The 22,025-nt window shown below is 35.2% G+C and overlaps 1 protein-coding gene across 4 annotated transcripts; it reads right to left on the bottom strand.

Moving 5' to 3' along the window:
* Window positions 1–15,291: 15,291 nt before the first annotated feature.
* LOC125669461 (uncharacterized) lies at window positions 15,292–21,040 on the bottom strand. 4 transcript variants are annotated; one of them, XM_056141459.1, is made up of 5 exons: window positions 19,173–21,040; window positions 18,615–18,727; window positions 17,606–17,732; window positions 17,315–17,479; window positions 15,292–16,936 (listed from the first exon to the last, which is right to left on the bottom strand). In XM_056141459.1, the coding sequence occupies exons 2-5, from the start codon at window positions 18,658–18,660 to the stop codon at window positions 16,780–16,782; spliced, it is 495 nt and encodes a 164-aa protein (XP_055997434.1). In that variant the 5' UTR covers window positions 18,661–18,727; window positions 19,173–21,040; the 3' UTR covers window positions 15,292–16,779. The 4 variants fall into 3 exon arrangements, 2 of the variants coding, with proteins under 2 accessions (XP_055997434.1, XP_055997440.1); XR_008796162.1 differs by having other exon boundaries at window positions 15,292–16,953; XM_056141465.1 differs by lacking the exon at window positions 19,173–21,040 and having other exon boundaries at window positions 18,615–18,970.
* Between the last annotated feature and the right edge of the window lie 985 nt (window positions 21,041–22,025).

Below are 22,025 nucleotides of genomic sequence, written 5' to 3'. Positions count from 1 at the left end.
TTCTTGAAGGGTAGTAAAACAGAACAAGAACCAACCTTTTGGACAGGCAGTCAGTTTGAGTTCTGGTTGTGAGAAGCAGCGAGTAGTATATGTGCAAATGACATTACATCATCTGATTGGTGTATCATAAAGTATGTTTCAATCCACTCTACAATAGTTTCATTACATTACCTACACAATCGAAAAAATTTGCGTCCTCGCAAAGGCAGACCAAAATTCAAAAGTTAAAAGTATTTTTATTATAATCAAATGAACAGGTATCTCCTGCCAGGAAATCTTTGATTAATTGTCTTTCTATACCATTATGATTTTTAACAAGTTTTAAATAGCATTCGTAACGATCTTCAGTGATTTCTTTCACTGTAGCATTGTCTTTAACATACTCTACAACCTTCTTAGTAGACTTTACATGTTTGGGAAAGTCTTATTGCACACCAACATTGGAGGTAGTTGTATGAAGAGGATTTGGACACTGTTCAGGTAAGATTTTCTCTTGAGGATGTTCAACTTCTCCTTAAGATTTTCCTTCCTTCATTGGTTTTACGGCTTTTCCTAAAGCACAAACTGAAAGTACAGGCTCGCTTTTTCCCGGGTAATACATAAGGTAGGCATCTGGAGTCCACAGGGGACAAGATGTTCTTTCATATTTTTTTTTATGTTTCTGCTTGGTAAGGTCATAAAGGACACTTTAAAAATGACTTTCTTGGAGTGACCTTTCTTTTTGGCATGATCTACAAAATGAAATTGATTAAAGTAAAACAATCAGCTAAATAGGCTGGTTGCTTTTTATGTCGTTTAATAGTCAGACATTCATTGTCACTCTCAACTTCAGAATCAACACTTTTGTCATGAACATCATTTATGGTAGGTAATTCTACCGGTTCAAAAGTCAGCATGAAAGATGAAGATAACGAACAGTGATCAATCTCATAACTCCTACAAGCAATATCCCAACTATCTATTTTGTATTGCTTGTAGGAGTTATGAGATTGATCACTGTTCGTTATCTTCACCTTGCACAAAATAGATAGTTGGGCAAACACGGATCCCTGGACACACCATAGGTGGGATCAGGTGCCTTGGAGGAGTGAACATCCCCTGTCGACCGGTCACACCCGCCGTGAGCCCTATATCCTGTTCAGGTAAACGGAGTTATCCGCAGTTAAAATCAGTGTGCCAAAAACGGCCTAACAATCGGTATGAAACACGTCAGACAGCATTTGACCCAATGACAGGTTGTATTGACGAACTAGATCGTTATAATGACCATATAATTTGCGAAATGCTGACTTCAATCGAGGCTGTTGAAATCCCTGTACCATCAACTTGATTTTCAGTAGCTCACCTCGATTTAAAAACTGACTATACGTAGAACAAGCTCTTGCATATCGAATCAGTTGAGATATATAAACACCATATGCAGGTGATAATGGAATTTTTGCTACATAAATATGGGAAGTTGACGATGGTGAAGCTGAAATCATCCCATTTGTCATAGAGTTGAGTTGTCAATTTGCCGTTAATGTCTACTTTCAATAAAATATGTAAGTATGAAGCAGAAGTGGACGACTCTGTGGTGCCCTTTATTTCGAGCTCACAGGGAAAATCGACATATGAATGAAAGTTATCATTGTTTTAAAATAGACAAAACGTCATCGATATATCGATATGTCGAATTGAAGGCCACAGTGAGAGATTTTTTCTTCTCACGTAGAAGTTTTTTGAATAAATTCTGCTTCATATGAATATAGAAACAGGTCAGCTAACAAGGGAGCACAATTCGTGCCCATGGGAATTCCAACAGACCATTGGAAGACCTGATCACCAAAGACCACGAATGTATTGTCAATGAGGAACTCTATCATATTTTTTATTTCAACTTCAGAGTACTTGTGCGTGGAATCAGAGTGGTGTTTAACAAAGTAAGTTTTTGAATGACTGATCACTAGATATGAATATTTTCGTTTTCCATTTTTGTTGAAGAAGCAACTGTCTATGATGTCAAAAAGTCTAGTCTTTAATTTATCGTGAGGAATGGTCGTGTATAGTGTTGAAAAGTCATAGGTTTTAATGTTATTGATTTGGGAAAGATTCTGCGATTTCAAGTTTACTAAAAGTTCTTTAGAATTTTGTAGGATCCACATTTGATTAACACCACTTCTGGCATATGTAGTCGCACAGTAAGTTTGGAGTTTCTCATTCACAGCTGTTAATATTTTCGTGAGGAGCAAAGATAGGGGCTTGGTAGAGCACTTACTGGATCCAGCAATGTATCTTTGTTTGCAAGGGTTTTTATGTAGTTGAGGAATCCAGTATAGGTACGGTAACTCATATTAATTCGACCCATTGAATGGGATATTAAATGTGTCTAAAACTGAAGCATGGTTTTGAAGAACTTCATCTTTTGAAAGGGCAGTTGGAGTATAAGAACGATTACCAAAAGTGGAATTAATGCCAAGTTAATTGAAAATACAGTTGTAATAATGAGCCTTACAAACCAAGACAATGTTGTTACTAGCTTTGTCAGCTGGAACTAAAACATATTCCTCATGTAACGTATCTAATTCTTTTATCACTTCTGGTTTACTAAACACAGAAGGATAGACGGTACGTACTTTTGTTTTCATATGTCTAATGCAGAATTTTAATATCCCTCTTATGCTTTTAACCCATTCTGACAATGTATCAAGTTCTTATTTTTCATATTTAGCCCATCGTGTGGCATAATCTTCGACATAATTCATAATAGAGATGAAGTTCTGTCGCCAATTAAAAGACTGAGGTTCTCTGTATTTAGGGCCTTTTAGAATAAGTGATTTGAGGTCCTCATTTTCAACTATATCAACATCAACAGTAATGACATGTCCAGATGGACTATAGTTGAAAGAAAATGAAGAACAAGAACACGTTGGTGGATTACGTATAAGATTGTATATATCTAGGCACTGCAAAGTTTGTTTATAATTAAAACGTTTGGATACAATACTAGAAGTATAGCTGTAGGAAATACAGGGTGTAGACTTCAACTTGAAATAAGTTGGAATACACGACTGAACACTTTTATGACGAAGAATGTTGCTTATGTTGACGGCATCTATTCCTTTGTTTGTAAATTGAAGCTTAAGGAACTGGCGGCATGATTTGGAAGGAATACCATCCATGACCCGTGCTGGTTTAAAGAGCTTGTGATGGGCAACGTCCATAATCATAGAGTTCAGTCTATATTTAGGTGTTGAAAAATCCAAGTATAGACTAGCCATAGCTTCTTCAAATAACGAGTATAAAACTCTCAATGTAACAGAGTAAAGTTTTGTACGAATATGATGTGGACCCAATTGTCTGTTGACGTAAGGCAAAAGTGAATCGAACGTGACATCATTTATAATTGGTCTTTTATATGAACGATGTCCATGATTGCGTTTCCGACTTTGGTTATTGGGAAAGAGTCCCATCACATTCACATTATTTCCTTGTGGACTAGTCAAATTTCCCACATAATATACATTATCATTGTATCAATATGGAAATGCAGTGCCTAGGGTCCTGATCCAGTGATCTTCTCGTTGTCTACGAAAAGGGGTGTTTAATGTTTGATTGTTTGTTTGATGGTAATTTTTTTCCCAAAATCCTTACCCTCATGGACAAGATGGAGTGGTCCGGTGCATTAAAATGCTTGTAATGAAGTTTGTTACCACCATTATTGATTTGAAATCTGTGCCCTGATATTCTTTTAAGTGAACCCTTGGTTTCTCCCACATAAAGTAAGCCACACAGGTTACACTCAATGGCGTAGACAACGTTAGAGGATTTACAAGTCAAATTATCAAAAGTTTTGGTACAGAAACTATGTCCAGTGAGATTACTATTAAATGAATTACTAGTGATCAGTATATCACAAGTTTTGCAATTTTTTGCAGAACATTTTGAGGTTGAACACATGGGGTCTAAAAAGGAATTACCAAAAATATCTCTTAAAGGAACACAACAATCTTTAATTTGGGTATAAGAATATTGGTTTCTGTACCAAAGCTGACAACCTGACGATTCTACATAAGATAAATGTTTGATATCTCGAAGGATAATCCGAGGGACACCAACCGATCTGTAGCAGCATGTGTCCCTTATAGACTCCACAGAGTGACGTCTTTTTATACTGGGCGACGTGTCAGCCAGTACTGTTTCATTATTGTGTATATTCATGAAGGAACATATATCGATCGACAAGTATCCTCGGGGACAGACTATCCACCAGCAGAGATACAAACTCGATGGTTAAATGAAAGGTGAAGATAACGAACAGTGATCAATCTCCTACAAGCAATACAAAATAGATAGTTGGGCAAACACAGACCCCTGGACACACCAGAGGTGGGAGCATTTGTCGAAATAAAGGTCGTATACGGTCAGTGTGAATGATCTGATTTGCTCCTCTAGGTTCGCAATTTACTTTATATGTAACAGTGGAACATTTTTCAATGATTTCAGAAGGGCCTTGCCAGTACGAAGAAAACTTGGGAGACGTATAATTTCAATGTTTTGGAAAATAAACGTAAACCTGATCACCAGATCTAAATGACTGCCAGTTTAATTTCCTATCATGATACCACTTCTGTCTTTGGATATTATCTTTGGACATTTTTCTGACAGTAGTGTGTGCTTTTTCTAACTTTTCCTGTAACTCCCATACTCATGTGTTCTGGGATATTCTTTTAATATCAGTAGGTATTTAGTAAACAATATCAAGAGGTGTTGCAACCTCTCGAACCAACATCATTTGTTTGGGCGTAGCACCCGCTATTTCATGAATAGCTGCTCTGTAAGCCATCATTACGTATGGAAGATGTTCATGCCAGTTGTCATTAACGTACGCCGACAGCATTTTCGTCAGTGTTTTATTGAATCTTTCAACCATCCCATCCGATTGTGGGTGGTATGATGTCGTGTGGGTTTTCTAGTGGCATTACTTTTGCAGCAAAGTTTGAAATAAAACGCCTATAATAACTGCAAAGGCCAAGAAAACTTTTTACTTCCGTAAGATTTTGTGGAGTCGACCAATTTCTCCCTACATCAATTTTTGAACGATCTATCGTGACTCCATGCATCTTTTGACACTACGTATCCGAGAAACTGCACAGTTTTATGAAACAAGTGACATTTCTTTGCCTTTAATTTCAGATTAACTGATAATAGTCTATCGAATACCTTTGTTAGATTATTCAACATGTTGTCAAACGATGTACCCATCACGATATCGTCAATGTATACCAAGCATATTTGCCATTGCAACCCACTCAATACAGATTCCATCAGTCTTTCAAAAGTTGCTGGGGTGTTGCATAGGCCAAATGGCATGGCATTAAATTGAAATAGTCCACGTTTTGTCGCAATCCGCTTCATCCATGTCAACCTGCCAGTAACCTGAGCACAGGTCAAGAGTGGAAAACCATTTTGCTCCAGCGAGACTGTCTAGCGAATCATCTAATGGTAATACGTAAGCATCTTTAATTGTGACATCATTCAGACGCCTGTAGTCCACACAAAACCGTAATGAACCATCTTTTCTTTTTCTTTTTTTTACTAAAACTACACTCCTCTAAATGATGTGGTATTCTTCTAGGGGGCTTTTTCAACGGACGATCATTGTTGGTGACGATTGTGTGTTTCTCTAGTGCAGTATGTCCCAAATCTTTATCTGGTGTGGTAAATATGTTGCTATAGTCAAGTAAGAATTGTTTTAATTTAAATATATCATCAGTAGTCAACTTAATTTAGATCTTTGGAAAGGGTCTTGCAGGTGGGCAGGTAGATCGCTACATTTTTCACTGCTACTTGTACTGTGAGTGGGTGGGGCATCATATACAGTTTCAACTGTGCTCAACGTTGCAACAAATGTACCTGGGTACACTGTTTGATAGTTATGGGAAGGATTCATCATACGAACTGGCACTTCCCCATCCTTTATGTAACCCACTGATCTCGCTACTAATGCTTTTCCCGATCTTAGAAACCGTTCCGAAGGTTCAATTAAACCTAAAACGTCCTTCGCTTGACAATATCCGTGTGGTTTTACGACACGGCAATATGTCACGACTTCACTTCTTGCTGGAATATTAACAACTTCCTTTGAAGTGATTCTGAAACAACCGAAGTAACCGACTAATTCAACATTGTAGAATCTGTCGCAAACCTTAAAATTCCCTTTCTTGATATCAATTGAACAATCATATTTCTCATGAAATCCAACCCAATAACACTTTCTAAAGATAAATCCGCTACTATGACATCTTGATTGTAGATGACATTGCCCAAGTTGATATTGAGAGAAGTTTTTCCTATGACAGACAGATAAGTTCCAGTCGCAGAGGGAACTTTTTGATCAGTGTCAATGTCAACACTGACAATGTAGCTCCTGTATCAATAAGCAAATTTGTTTCTACCCCGTGAACATTGGCTCTAACATACATGCCAGCTTCTGGGTCATTTTGTTTAACGCCTATTTGCGCTCTTTTAGAGGTAATACACTTGAATGTGCTTTGTTTGTGGTGTTTCTTATTTAGATTACTTGACTTATTATTGATCTGTTTTACCTCTTGTGGGCAGTCAGCACGATAATGATACTCTGATCCACACAAATAACATCGCCTGTTATGTGGATAAGTTGCTACTTTCTTGTATGTACTAGTCCTCGAAGTATTAGCCTTTAATTCACTAACTTCCATTCGAAGTTCCGCTATTTCGTCTTTCAAAGCCAGCAGATCACTAGCTTTAAAAGAATCAACAACAGTATGATTCTTTTTGCTAGTATCTGATTTTCTGAGTGTATTGGTTGTAAAAGAGTTTGTGATTCTAGCACTTTACAATCCGATTTTACAAACGCTTCTAGTTCCACGGTATGTCTTATTGCATCGTTTAGATTTAACGGTCTCCCTTGCGTTACTCTCAGTCTCATATCAGACTCCAAAAGAGCATCGATGAATTGCTCTTTTGCCAAGTCTCCTGGAGCCGTTGGATAGGCTAAGTTAGGGAGGCTTCTAATAGACTGACCTAGTTCCGGAAACGTTTCTGTTGCTTTTCGTCTGCGCTGTCGCAGCTGGGTTCTATATACCGGTAATTCCTTTGGGTTTGAGGGTGCAAACCTTTCTTCTAATGCATTAACTAGTAATGTGTAGTCATGCTTATGTGTCCCAGGCAAGTTTCCCAGTACACATTGTGCTTGTCCACGTAGGGAAACTGCTAAATGGAGACCTTTATCACGTTCTGTCCACCTATTTAACATGGTACATGCATCAAAATGTGAACGATAATCTAGCCAAGATCCCGTGCCATCAAATGTTGCTGGCTTAATATTAGATTTTAATTTCATGTCTTCTATGTCTGTAAAACCATAGCTGCAATAATGTAGCCCTCTTTGATTTTTTTTAGGGAGAGGGCTACAATTCCTTAGGATCTCCGTAATGGTGCAAATGCGGGAGTGATTCACTCCTGCAACATTTGCGCTCATTCTAAACATTTCCTGACATTCTTTACGTAAATAAAATGATATTCTATGTTTCTTAGTCAATATATAAATTTACAACCTGCAACTTTGTTGTATCCCATAATATTTCGTCGGCGTGTTATATTTGATTCCGGCAAATACTGAGAAATAGGTATTGACGTTTGACTAAAATAATCATGGTTACGTGTTCAACATTACTGTATGAGACATCTTCAGTGCCACGTTCTGTATCATCAATATGAAATCTAACTCTTTCAGTCGAGCGTAATGTAGGTTTTGACATCACCATGATAATCTATTTCAGATGTTCTCTGAGACACAAACCCCGAGTCTCGAGGTCGTGTGTCAGGATGTAACACATGGGTAAAAGTTTTACCCGACTCTACATCAGCACTTGCTGTTTTTGTAGTGTTACATATATCAAAACTCTCTCTTTTTAATTTTGCTGTTTCTCAATCAGAGTTATTTCTCTGTCAATTTCATCGATATTAGACATGTCCCCTTATCCCCTCCACCAAATTATGTAACGTTTTTACCTAACAAATGATTAGAAAAATTATATGAGTTCGCTTAGGTTTCCTTCCTAAGAAATTAAGTTCAATTATAATACACTTACTGCCACGTATCTATCTTCGTTGCAGACGAACAGGAACAATAACATTAATGTTAATAAATAAACCTGGATAGGCTACCTGAATAAAACCCGGAATAATATTTTCCTTGGTCCTACTTGGGTGATCATTAAACAAACATTGAGCTAATAGTAAAAAATAATCAGACTAACCAATACGAGAAATCACAAATATAACTTAAGTAGCTACAGACTAACTGAGTGGTATAACAAACAATTCTGTTGTTTCCCGACACAGTCTGCAGCCACCTGATCTCAGCTCTGTGCCGTCCTATCACCTGGGAAAGTCATCGAGACACTATCCCTGATACAAGTCACCAAGACACAATTCTAAAGACACAAAGGACCAAGCGTAGGAGCTGAGTGGCCTAGCTAACAATTCTGTTGTTTTCCGACACAACCCCAAGCTTTTCCTGAATACCAACTCAATATTACCAGTCAAAAGACCTCAATCGAGTTCGAGTACCAACAGATTAACTGAAGATGACAGGACGGCTTTATTTATACCCTTTGACCTTAGGTTGATCAACAATGATTGGCTACTTATACTAAGATTATGATTGGATGGCTACACAATGCTGATTGGATAAGAATTACATCATCTGATTGGTGTATCATAAAGTATGTTTCAATCCACCCTACAATAGTTTCACCACACTAGCATGCAAATATAGCGGATTTTCTATATATCCTGATATAACCGAAATGTAAACTTAATCATTGCTATGACAGTTGAAAAAGAAATTCCCAAATAAGTTAAAGTCACTTAGATTTCAAACAATGGAAATGTATTTCCACCTTTATTGTATATCTATAGAACATGTTATTCACACTCTTGATTTTGTATTCCTTGTAGGAGTTATTAGATTGATCACTGTTCGTTATATTCAGCTTTCATTGATCACTTTTCGTTAACTTCACCATTTCATTTTGATAAAAAAAATTATATACCATTCTCTCCTGAAGACCTTATGAAATAATAATCATAACTTAAACAGTGAATAAAAGAAAACAAAACGACGTCTACAAGTTTCATCAGTTTATATTTAGTACAGTGTCTGTTGACTAGTTCACTGCACAACAAAATATTTATATCGTTAAAAAATGATTATACTGGAAAAAATGCAGTGTATTCAGTAATATAAAAGGTACTGTATGAAAAACGTTTTATCTAAATTTTGATACCATGAGTTATCTTTCTCCCAATACGTTGGAGACAACAATAATTCTTGATACCTTGGCTTGCCCTGAAAGGTTTTATAACAGTTTATGAAATGGCTAATAGATGTTTACAAACCCGAGGGCGCATATGACGTCACACATAATGGCGCCTAAATTAGCGAAAATAAATATGCATATCGCAAAATTTGAATTTCATCGCTTTCAAACTCGAAAACTACGCAAAATATTTCATTAAAACACATTTAAAGTAGTTTTAAGCATGAAAAGAATTAATGTTGCTGAAAAAATGAAAAAGTTTAGAAACATGCGTTGTGTCAGATAACAAATCAACAAAATTCTATAGGACCGCAAACCATTTTCATTCATGCCTCACACATATGTATTTCAGGAAACAGCCCTCGTAAAATTCCAGTCGGCGTTTTGAAGACTTGAAACCGGGGCATTGTCTTCCGTAAACGCAGACCTATAATTTTTTACCTTTTCCCTTCCCCAAGATCATTATTTACGAAATCAACTTTGATTATGTTGACGATGATTCTGAAGAATATCTTGGTCGTTTAGAAATGGTAAGATAAGCCTAACACCGTTGCATGCTCTAAATTCCTGCATGTTTTACTTACATATGTACATATATGATTGGGGGAGGTGTAATCAGTTACGCAATATCGCCCCTCTGAGACACCGATCTCTGTCCTTCGCTGTCAAAACATAATCGTACACAAGTTCTTTCTCGTTTACGATTGACGCGGATCTTACTGTGTAGTTAATTTTTTTACTGCGTTGCACACACTTTTGCTGTGTCGGGCAAAATTTTTACTGAGTCGGAACAGCAGTCAAACCACAAATGGGAAACCCTCATGACTTATTTATACATATAAATTGTAGCTTAATGACGTGGCTTCTAATTATAGATTGCACCATGCAAAAGTATTGATTTTCTTGACCTCTAACCGCTATACGAAGGCACGCTAGCCAAAACAGTTTCATATACAGATTCTAATTGATTTTTAAATTTTGAATTTCTTAATTATCACCTTAATTATTACAGACGCAGATTCAAACGGGAATTTTAACTGAAAAATGACCTGCTTCTGTGTCCCACTTTCCCCCAGAATGAGGGCAAAATGTCACCTTTTTCTACATATTTTTTATCAACTGCCCAACGAACTGTATTTCGAAAAATTGCCCCTTCGGATATGAATGTAAACCCCATACTAGATCGGTTGCAATATTACGACTACTTTAAACACGACCTCCTTATTACAGCGATGCATAAATTTGCCTATAGGTGGCGATAAACTGGAAATGCGATGACGAAAGCAAAATTAAACTGGTGGCAATAAAGCAGTTACGCGTTTTATATTATCAAAAACAAAAAGGATTGTAAGGCGCTTCGCGTGTGATGAAGAACACTGGTATAGTCTATCTCATCATTTTGGTGCAAGCACGGCGGTTTCTCTAAAACAATAGTCTCGCTTAAAGTCAGCAATTTGCACATTCTATTATAACGATCTAGTTTTCCAACACAGGCTGTTACTGGATCAAATGCTGTCTGAAATGTTATATCAAATTGTTAGACCGTTCTTTACACACTGATTGTGACAACAGACTAGTCCGTTCACCTTACAGAGATATAGGGCTCACGGCGGGTGTGACGGGTCAACAGGGGACGCTTACTCCTCCTAGGCACCTGATCCCACCACTGGTATATCCAGGTGTCTTCGTGTTTCACCAACTCTTTATTTTGTATTTCTTATAGGAGTTATGAGATTGATCACTGTTTGTTGTCTCCATAATTTCCTCCAGACATTATCGAAAAGTTAGTAAAATCGTCATACCTATTTTAAAAGTTATTTCTCCAAGCAATTAACTCGGGAAATTATTCAATGGTTTTGTTAAAAATGTAGATCGAAACAAATACGAGTTGCTTTGTCAAGATGAGGTAAGAAAGCTTTTATCTTGTTGTAGACCGGTTAATATTTATAAATATCTATAACTGAAACAGTTTTACGGTGCCTTTACTATCTCCCACCCACAGGGTAGACCCGTACAGAGATAATTTGAATGGATTATCTACTTCATTCTCAGTCAGTAAAAATTTCAACAACTCCCCGTCTGGACTCAACAGATGGATCCGACAATACTTTCGATTTCCTCCTTTAAAGAGTTATCGCTCTTTGATCGTTCTTCGATATAAGGAGAGAGAAACCGCGTAAGTCTCGCGAGATTTTCGGGACAAACAGTTGTCAAAGACACTACAGTTGTCAAAGACGCTATGCTTGCGCGACATTGCATTGCTGTCGGTTGTACTGCTGATAGTAGAACGTCAAGCAACGATGTCAGTTTTTACCAGCTACCCAAGGTGGAGAGTGAATTGAAAAAGTGGCTGCGTTTGGTGAGGAGAGAGGGATTGTCTGTAGACAGTAAAGCCGATAATCGGCATTACGTCGTCTGCTCCAAGCATTTTATCGATGGAAAACCAACTCCAAATAACCCCTATCCCACTATGTTTGCCTATAATAATTATAAAATGGCTACACCAAGAAAAACAAAGAACTCCCACTTAGGCAGAAAAACCAGCGAAACTCAAGAACATTCAGAAAAGAAAAGAATCAAAATTGTGAAATGCGATTCATCCACGGACAAAAGTAAGATATGCTACCCGTATGTTGCAGGAGAAATAGACATTCCATTAACAATTGACAACAACAACAACGAGATTCAAACAGGTTTGTTCAACATTTATTACGTGCATGTTTATGATACTAAGTAGGGATGGGGCAATTGAAAAAAGTAATTTTAATTGAGTGTGTAATTAGTTGATAATTACAAATTTTCACATAATTGAAAGTAATGTGTAATGGAGCATTTTCCCAATTACAAGTCACTGTGAGTTAATTAATTAAACTGAAAAATTACCATTTTTTCCATCTTGTTTATTCAATTCAAATTTGCTTATAAATAAGTAATCTAAATAAATGTAACTTCATGGAGACATTACAGAAGTCATTGATGATTGAAACAAAGTATTCATAGAAGAAGTAATACTCATGTACTGTGTGATATTAGATATATTACAAGGCCTTTATTTGTGTATAAATAATTATACCCCATCCATATATGTTAATTGCTAAAGTGGCTACTCATGGACACCTCACCTGGGTGGCCAGTATATATCCCCAGATGGTGAATGTATGGTTAAACCTATTGAAGCAGAGACACACTGATAATAAATAGTAATCTTAAGAAAACACCAATCCAAAACACCCCAACTGAATCAAAACATCAGTGATGGCAGGTGTTTTGAAGCACTTTGAACAATGATGGTCCCCCAAACCCAGGATTGAAACACTCATCATTAAAAAATGCAACTGCAAAAATTCCTTAAGTATTGATAAGATTCATATCATCGTATACAATGTGTGTATATTATTGTATATGAATTGTTTTGGCTATAAAATATTGAAATTAGTTAAATATTGGTGTCATTTAATTAATATCATGTACACCTTATATGCAGTGTGATATAACATGATTTTGTCTGGTGCCATATTCATACATTCAAATCACTCATTTTATTTTGAATAATATTGTTTCTTTTGTATAATCTAGCTATTATAATATATGTGCCTTAGCCATTAGTTGTTATTGTGATTGTGCAAATAAACAATTGTCATTAATTACTTTTGTCAAACGTAATTGTAAAAAATTGCTGTTAATATAAATTTAATTTATTCAAATCTGGGATATTTTTTCTAGATGTTGTTCAATGCCAAACTTTGCACCATGACCATTCCTACATATGCTGTAATCCTGAGATGAAGTATTGTAGAGAGCAAGGCCTTATAGAAAGAATAAGACTTTTAGAGGCAAGTTAGTCCTGGCAAAGTAAAAGCATAAGTCATCAGTATAAATATATTGTGCCAATTTTATTTCTTTACTGCTCTTCTATTTTTGTTCACTTGGATTATTAGTGGTGGATCCAGAAATTTTTAATTCAAGCAATATTTATTCAATACCTCTCCCCCTTTGACATTGATCAAATAAGTATTTCCCCTTCCACAGGTAAAATTTACCTTCATTTGTAGAAAGTTTCTGAAACTACACAAAATTGTATGAGAATTTCAACAAAAATTATCTTTATATATTATTATTAATCACTTTCTTTAATTATCAAAGTATTGTAAGTAATCAATCAATTTGTATGCCTGTTTTGAAATATAATCTGAGGATTGTCCCCCAACCCAACCCCCTCCCAAGGAAGCTCATGACTTCATTTTAAAAAATTCCCTTTAAATATGAAATGGGTAGTAGGCCTAGCATCTAAAAGCTGGATAAAACCCTGATTGGTACCGGTTGTATATATTCTTAATATAGTACATGCATTTAATATATTTGAAAATTACTTAAATCTATTGATAAGTGCAATAAATATTCATGCACAAGTTTAAAAAGATCATAATTATTTGTGATAATAATGTATAGTATGGATTACTACACATTTAGGGAATAAATGGGGTGGGTGGGGGATTGTCTCTGTATCCACCACACTGATCATTCACTCCACAATCTATATATTGTGAATGTGGTGATTGAATTTATTCCAGGTTAAAAACAAAGAACTGAGAAAAGAGAATGAAATCCTAAAATCCCGTGAAGTTGATTTCCGGAAGGAACTTCTCAACAAAGTACTTCAAGATGACAAAAACATCAAGCATTTTCTAGGGTTACCCTCTCTTAGTTTTCTTACATTCTTTTTGCAATTCCTTGCAGTATTTTATGACAAGGTTTCAGTTTGGAAAGGGGCTGGGAGGTCAGGATCCAAGAAATGGCAGGAAAAACAGCAAAATAAACCAGGTAGACAGAAAAAACTATCTATGAAAGAGGAATTTGTTATAGTAATGTTGAAATTAAGACTGGGATTAGATAATTCAACTCTTGCTGTGCTATTTGGTGTTTCTGTTGGGCATGTTTCAACCCTCTTTAGCACCTGGATAAATTTTTTAGCTTGAATGTGGAGTGGCAATATCAGTGACAGAAAAATTACAATTGAGAGCAAATATCTTAATCACATTTCTCCAGGGGATGAGGTGATGGCTGACAGGGGATTCCAGATACGAGACCTTCTTACTTTGAAAGGTGCATACTTGAACATGCCACCTTTTACACATGAAAAAAGAAATGGCAAAGGAAGGGTGCTAACTTCAAAACAAATTCTTGAGACTCGCAAGATTGCTTCACTTCGTATTCATGTGGAGCGAACTATTAGAAGACTAAAATCTTTCAAAATGTTGGGAGGAATTCTACCCCTTAACATGAAAAATTTGTCATCTGCAATGTTGCGAGTAGCTGCAGCTTTTTGTAACTTTCTGCCACCTTTGTCAAAGAAATTTAAATAGAACATTGTTTATCATGTGACACTATATATATTAAAGCAATATTAGCTCTAAATCTCAAAATTTTAAGTTGTACAGTTGTACAGCTGTAAAAATATATTATTTTAATAGTTTTGTCTGTAATTTCTACTTCATGTATTATTCTTGGTAAAATTGAAACTAAGTCAAAATAAAGATCCTGGTTCTATTGAATATGTAGCTTTGACATTAAACAAAATTTTGTATGGGGAGACAATAAAGTAATTTTGTTTCATTCTGAACTTCTGAATAATTTTTGTAATGCAAGTTGAATTTTTTTAAAGAAGTATAAACCATAATTTTTCAACAAAAGTTTTCAACACTTGATTATTACAGCTAATATTGCTTTAAAATTCACTTTTCTCATAGCAGTGACATTTACAGTATGCAAATGTATGTACTACAAAATCTAGGAATTGTATTTTATGAATATGATACATCATTATCTTTGGAAAGTAATCTTTATTGAAACATTGATTGTTTGTTCAAATGTGTTCATTGAAATAGTGATTCCCATTAAGTACATGCACAATGCACATTAATAAATTCATCAAACAACGTGTGTAAAAACTTCAATTTATAATTACATTTCCTTTGTATGGACCTATGTCACATTGTGCAGAATCTTGAATAAAAAGCAACATGCTTAAGGAATAACAAGCAGCATGCACAGTGCAGTAAAAAAACCCTGAGAAATTCATATTGCAACATATGCATAGCATACACTGTACTAACACTAATGATAATATTATCATATAATAATTATATCAATATTAAAACATATATGATAATTCTTAAATGAATATGCAATTAAGTATTAGTATTTTGAAACATTATGACAAGCTGTGTCTATCAAAATCTAACTGAGGTTTGGTTGAATTACTTAAAAACTTTCACTATGCCTGTTTGCAATCTGAATGGTCTTTGTGAAAACTATTTATTCAGTCAGGTTTTATAAGAAAGTATGTTTCAACATGGTCACAAGATGAAATATGATTACTTAAATTAACTTTGAATTGATTTTCTTTTTGATATCTTACATAATTTATCAATTTTTATTCCCATAAAAAATTTGGACCCCATATTGTGGCCTCAACCTAGCCAAAAAGGGTCATGACATAACTGAACTTGAATTCAAAAACATGGGGATGATTTGATACCAATATGACTAAATTAATCTTGTTCTGGAGAAGGTGAAGGTCACAAGGTCAAGAATACATGGTATATGAAAAAGGTTTTGTCAAAAGAAATCTATATATACAAAGTATAACATGTATGCAACTGGTTTCATCTAAACCAAGTTTGGCAGGACAAAGCATGTATAAAAACTCTTCAGTTTGTCTGACAGCAATTCCCAATCTGCACTTGAATAGTGAACTCTTTCAACATGAATATCTTTCTTTGTATATAAGACAACATCACAAAATGAAAAATTTCCTATTGCCATTTGACCAAGCATCTGGACATAATATGGAGAGGACAAATTTTTTTTCAATTCATATTTGCCATGAGCTGAAATACAAGATGAATTTTTTGACATAGCAACCTGAGAAATTTCATTCTGAAAACTGAATGGACATTTGATTTCCAACAGTCCTTTTCCACAACATTTACATTCTGTAACACCATCTGGGGAAGCGGCAAGGTAAGGAAAGTCCTTGTACACAAATATACCTGTCTCAGAACACTGAAATGATGGATGCCGACTGGACATGTACTCAATGTACTTTCCTCTGGCAACAGGTTCTTGTGACTTCCCATATTCAACAGACTTCGAAGTAAATTGGTATTTTCCCAAGATACTCTTTACAATGTAATTTTCTGTGCTGTTGCCTCTGTAATGAAATGCACTGTAAAAGTTAGATGCAGTTAGTCTACCTTTCCTTTGATAATGCCACATCAAGTTATTTGATTGGCCCCATGTTAGTTCCCTAACTTGATTTATGTAAGAATCTTCAATGCTGAGATTCTCTTGCCCATGTTTGGCCAAAAGTTCAATGATGTTAAGAGGAGTATCTTCAACCAACATTGACACATCACTTTCGCTGTCAGAATCAGACAGAGTATATAATACCACTGCAGCTGTCTGGCTTTGCTTTAAGACTTTCATGATGCCTTTCTATTGCCCTTTGATCCAGTGTTGCCGATTTCAGGGGTAGATAGCCAGAATCCACAGATGGGCGTGCCTTATCGGGTAGATTCATATCAAACCTGCAATTGAATAAGGTCTAATATATAAGTAAAAACTGAAACAATATGCATTGTAAATTGCATATCTATTTATCATTCTAAATGTTGACATTCAATTTTAATATTGTTCTCTAAACTTGATTTTTTTTTCTTCTTCAAATTTTAGAGGTGTGGGGTTTTTGAATTTTGAAAATACTGGATTTATGTGGAGTTTTGAAAAAGGGTTTTAATTTCCACAAATTCAGAATGTATTTCAGAAATGGAGACTGTATACAATTGAATTATGTACATGTATATAAAATTGAACATTGAAGAAAATTAAGATCTAATTAAATTGAAACAACAACTAAATTTAGTCAGACTGAATATTTAAAAGACAATATTTAATATTTCTTTTACCTGATATCCAAGTCATTAACAGCTATTGGCCTGCAAACTTTTCTAGGTTTGTCCCAATATGCTGCAGTATCAGTCACTCCTATGGTACTTCTGTCTTCCATGGATATAACATGATCGATAATGCCAAATAGTAGGGCAACCACATGTTTGCATGATCCATCCCCCCTGTTTAAGATTATAAATAGTTTTCATATTTCACATACTTCAATATTGGACTGGAGTTAAAGTCTTATGAGACAAAAATACTCAGCCCAGTAACAAACCACTATAGGTATATGTTAATTAACTTACGCAACACATGTACATTCAGCTGAAAAAATGTGTCCTGAATTCTCAACAAGAATCCATGGAGAATAAGGTTCACTGGACTGCCTAGTTTCGGGAACACATCTGCCCTTGATGAAACACAGATCATTTCCTGGAATATAAGTGGAATCTTTAAGCTATATGATTTTTCAAATACATAATAACATACATATTGGGACATAAAATTAAAATGTTCACAAGTTCTTTGCAGACTGACTGAAATTTGACTCAATAGATCCAAGCAGACTGCTAGATTAAAAAGTTAGAAATCTGAAGATTAACAGTATTTTATGTTAATTCATTTTCTTTGATTTACACATTAATTATTATTTGTTCTAAGGACAATTCAACTTAAGTAGTAGATTATCATCCGGGGTCACAAAAAAATATGGGGCGGGTGGGAGGATTTTGGTTTTTTAAATTTTTGTTACCCCGAGGATAAAAAAAATTAATGACAAAAGACATCACACAAAGCGTTAATCAAGTTAACATTCACAGTATCCTTGGTAGAGTATATAAAACCAACAATCTTTGACTTTAATTATTCACTCATGTTACTGGGAAGCAAGTTTGTTTGAAATTGTAATTTTTGTGAAAAAAAAATCAGATTGGGCTTTTTTGAGGGGCGGGCGGGGATGATAATCTAGCAATTAATTTTAATTCGTCTAACAGCAATCGTTGATTATGTGGCTGACTGATTGAATTTGCATTGCTGAAATCTATTTTGGATGGTTAAATATTGAATCATGCAACATTTCAATAATAACTTGATTATGGCCGGCACATCTAAATAAATAATGACTCTGTACTAGCCAGTCCAGCTGGTCAGACAAAATCTTGTGTAATGGTTAGGGGTTTACCAGTGCTACTAATAGCACATTGACTATTAGCAAAATCTCTTTAGAACTTGTGAGCACTACTGGATTTGGGATAACTTCTCAACTTGATTATGGTTTGTATCAGATATATTAATTCACATGTTCATATTTGGTACCATGACATGCTCCAGGAACTGACAGGTAGCTAAGTAATTTCCACATTTTCTCCTTAACATTCAAAAGATCTTGGTTCAATCCCAGTATCAAACCAGTCCAGCTGGTTTCGGTCCTGTTCAAATGAAATGACAGACAAAAATTAAGTTTTGTACATATCTGTCAGTATATACAAAATTAAGATTGCAATAAATTCACATACATCTCAAACAAAAAATATATTTGTTCATTAATCAATGGTACATGTATCATTACATCTGAGGGGCAAGTCGTTTGCCCTTTGAAAGAAAATTAAATCACACCACGAAATTTTACAGCTCATTGATTTCTTAAAGCTAAAGCTCTCTAAATTTGATTTCATATACATGCATGTATCAATCATCAGGTACATTATAGGCCTAGTACTTCATGGATCTCTGGTAAATTTATGAATATTTCACAGTAGATTATAATTCTACTAAAAACTAAAACCTCACTTTGAATGAAAATACTTTCTGCTGAATAATTTTAAGCGATGTAATTATAGTGAAGCATAAATTTTATGTAAGTAGTAGTACTACCTAATACTGCCATTGTAACATCATGGATGTGGCCGGAACAATGTAGTTTATACCCATTGTCGGATTTTCTTCTCCGTATGCGTTCTGCAGACCACCCACAGTAATTCTGCAGAAAACTCGTAACATCGAAGGTGTCGACTGAAGGAATGTTAGCGAGATTGGGTGTCCAAACGATGTCAGAATCCTTGTCATTAGGCTGTGGGAACGTTATCCCGCGAACAGTCCGTCTCTTGACTGAGGCCTCCACATCGTCAAGATTGATTTGTGGTAAATCAAGAGCATCCGCACTTTCACACAAGTCAACAAGATCTTGTATATTTTTGTTTGAAAAGGGAATACCTTTCGATTTGAGTATTTGTTTGAGGTCTGCGCACTGCAATCCGTGATAGTTCGACGCCATCGTTGACAACTTACGTGACGCGATATGACGTTTGTCCCAGACAACGCTACTAAACGCGCCTTCAAATTGAAGAGATCGGTAATGGAAATTGAAAGAATTGTAGACGTCAGTAACAAGGATGTTACAGCGGGAGTCACACACCAAGTCATGTGGATAAAAATCCTTATTCAGGTTCTGTCCGTGATAGACAGACCTCAGACGACCAGAGGATGACAGAATCACCACGTTACCCGTAACATTAGATGTCCAATTCACAACACAGATGTCAGAGTTACCGTTCTGTTTGACTCTAAAAGGTAAAATAAACAGTCTAGTCTGACCATCCTCATGATACTCGTACTCACAAATGACGTCCCTAGTCAGCGTTATGTGTTTCACCAGGTCTGCTGTAAGATTCTAATACAAATATCTCTGATTTAGTAGTGTCTGACAAAGTGACCAGAAGACAACCGTTCAGTGACAGACTGATTCCTATCGGTTTTAGTGGACGTGTACTGACTACTGTAGAGACAGATCCTGATGGAGACAGACGGGCGATGCTTCTGTCCTTATAGTCAGTGAAATAAACATCACCGGTATCTGTCACACAGATGCCATTCGCAGTAACATTGTATTTCTGTTTCTTATTACCTTCTTTGTGGATATGTTCAATGTATTCTGATAGAAAAAATTGAACATAACTTTCGTTCTCACTAAAGGCATTCAGTATTGTAATATATTTATCACTGTATTGAAATGAGTTTACTATCTCAGTAGCATTAATGTCTTCTAAATCAAACGTTTGTCCCACCATGGAATCTAATTCATCATCACAGAGTTCTCTCCCTGTGTATCTCAAAGAATATTCATAGATTTCCGTAGCAGAGGTCTTCGTATTAACATCCACAGCAGACACAAGTTGTGACATTTCTCTGTGATGATTAATCAATTTGTAATCAGACATGGTACTATTATTCTCCTCCATCAATTTCACCATCTCAACAATATTTTGTTTGTCTTTTTCATATTGAGTTTTCAAACAATTCACCTGTTCACATCTTTCAATGAGATTGTCTCTCAGTGTCTTTTCGTGACGTGTCTTGATTTCTGTAAGTCTCCCTATGATTTCATCAAAATGCTTCCGTAGTTTTTGTATTTCGCTTTCGCCTTGCTTTTCAATTTCTTCAATCTTTATCGATGTATTTTCTATCTTTCTGTCAATTTTCGGTACTTTCTCTTCCTTGATATTCTGTATAAACCGGAAGAGTTGCCTCCTCCTTTGACTGGCCGCCTTGACTATTGTGACCCAGTTGTGATCTTTGTGATCCGTTTTGGCACTATCAGTACAAATAAATTCATCACAGTCCTCACAGAAAATATCAGTAAGTTCACTATGTTTGTCACACGTCGGGAGGTGTTTCTGAGGAGTCCCCAGTCTTTGCTCGGGTTCACTCTCCGCCATTTCCTATTTCTTTTAAAAATGCACACACACCTTTACTCTTGTTATCAAAAAATATTGATCTATTGGAAGGTTATCGAAAAGATCCCATGTATTTGCCGTCCGGATTGCGAAAAATGATGTAAATAATCAAACGAAGAGTCGTTTTAATAATGACGTCGAGCCATTGAACAGAACAGAATAGAATATCATCATTTCCAATTTTGGACCCATTAAGGGTATTCAAAACAAATATAACACGTGTAATGAAAAAATGAAATAAAGTAAAATAAATCGGGAAAGAGATCCAAATGATAGCGCTCAGGTGAAACTTAAAAGTACATCAGTATCATAGATAAGTACATAAATAAATGTACATCAGTATCATAGATAAGTACATAAATAAATGTACATCAGTATCATAGATAAGTACATAAATAAATGTACATCAGTATCACAGATAAGTACATAAATAAATGTACATCAGTATCATAGATATGTACATAAATAAATGTACATCAGTATCATAGATAAGTAATAAATAAATGTACATCAGTATCATAGATAAGTAATAAATAAATGTACATCAGTATCATAGATAAGTACATAAATAAATGTACATCAGTATCATAGATAAGTACATAAATAAATGTACATCAGTATCATAGATAAGTAATAAATAAATGTACATCAGTATCATAAATAAGTACATAAATAAAAGTACATCAGTATCATAGATAAGTACATAAATAAATGTACATCAGTATCATAGATAAGTACATAAATAAATGTACATCAGTATCATAGATAAGTACATAAATAAAAGTACATCAGTATCATAGATAAGTAATAAATAAATGTACATCAGTATCATAGATAAGTAATAAATAAATGTACATCGGTATCATAGATAAGTACATAAATAAATGTACATCAGTATCATAGATAAGTACATAAATAAATGTACATCAGTATCATAGATAAGTAATAAATAAATGTACATCAGTATCATAGATAAGTACATAAATAAATGTAC

This window comes from Ostrea edulis, chromosome 1 (assembly GCF_947568905.1).
Source record: "Ostrea edulis chromosome 1, xbOstEdul1.1, whole genome shotgun sequence".
In the NCBI taxonomy this organism is placed as follows: Eukaryota; Metazoa; Mollusca; class Bivalvia; order Ostreida; family Ostreidae; genus Ostrea; species Ostrea edulis.
This window is presented reverse-complemented; position numbering and strand designations above follow the sequence as displayed.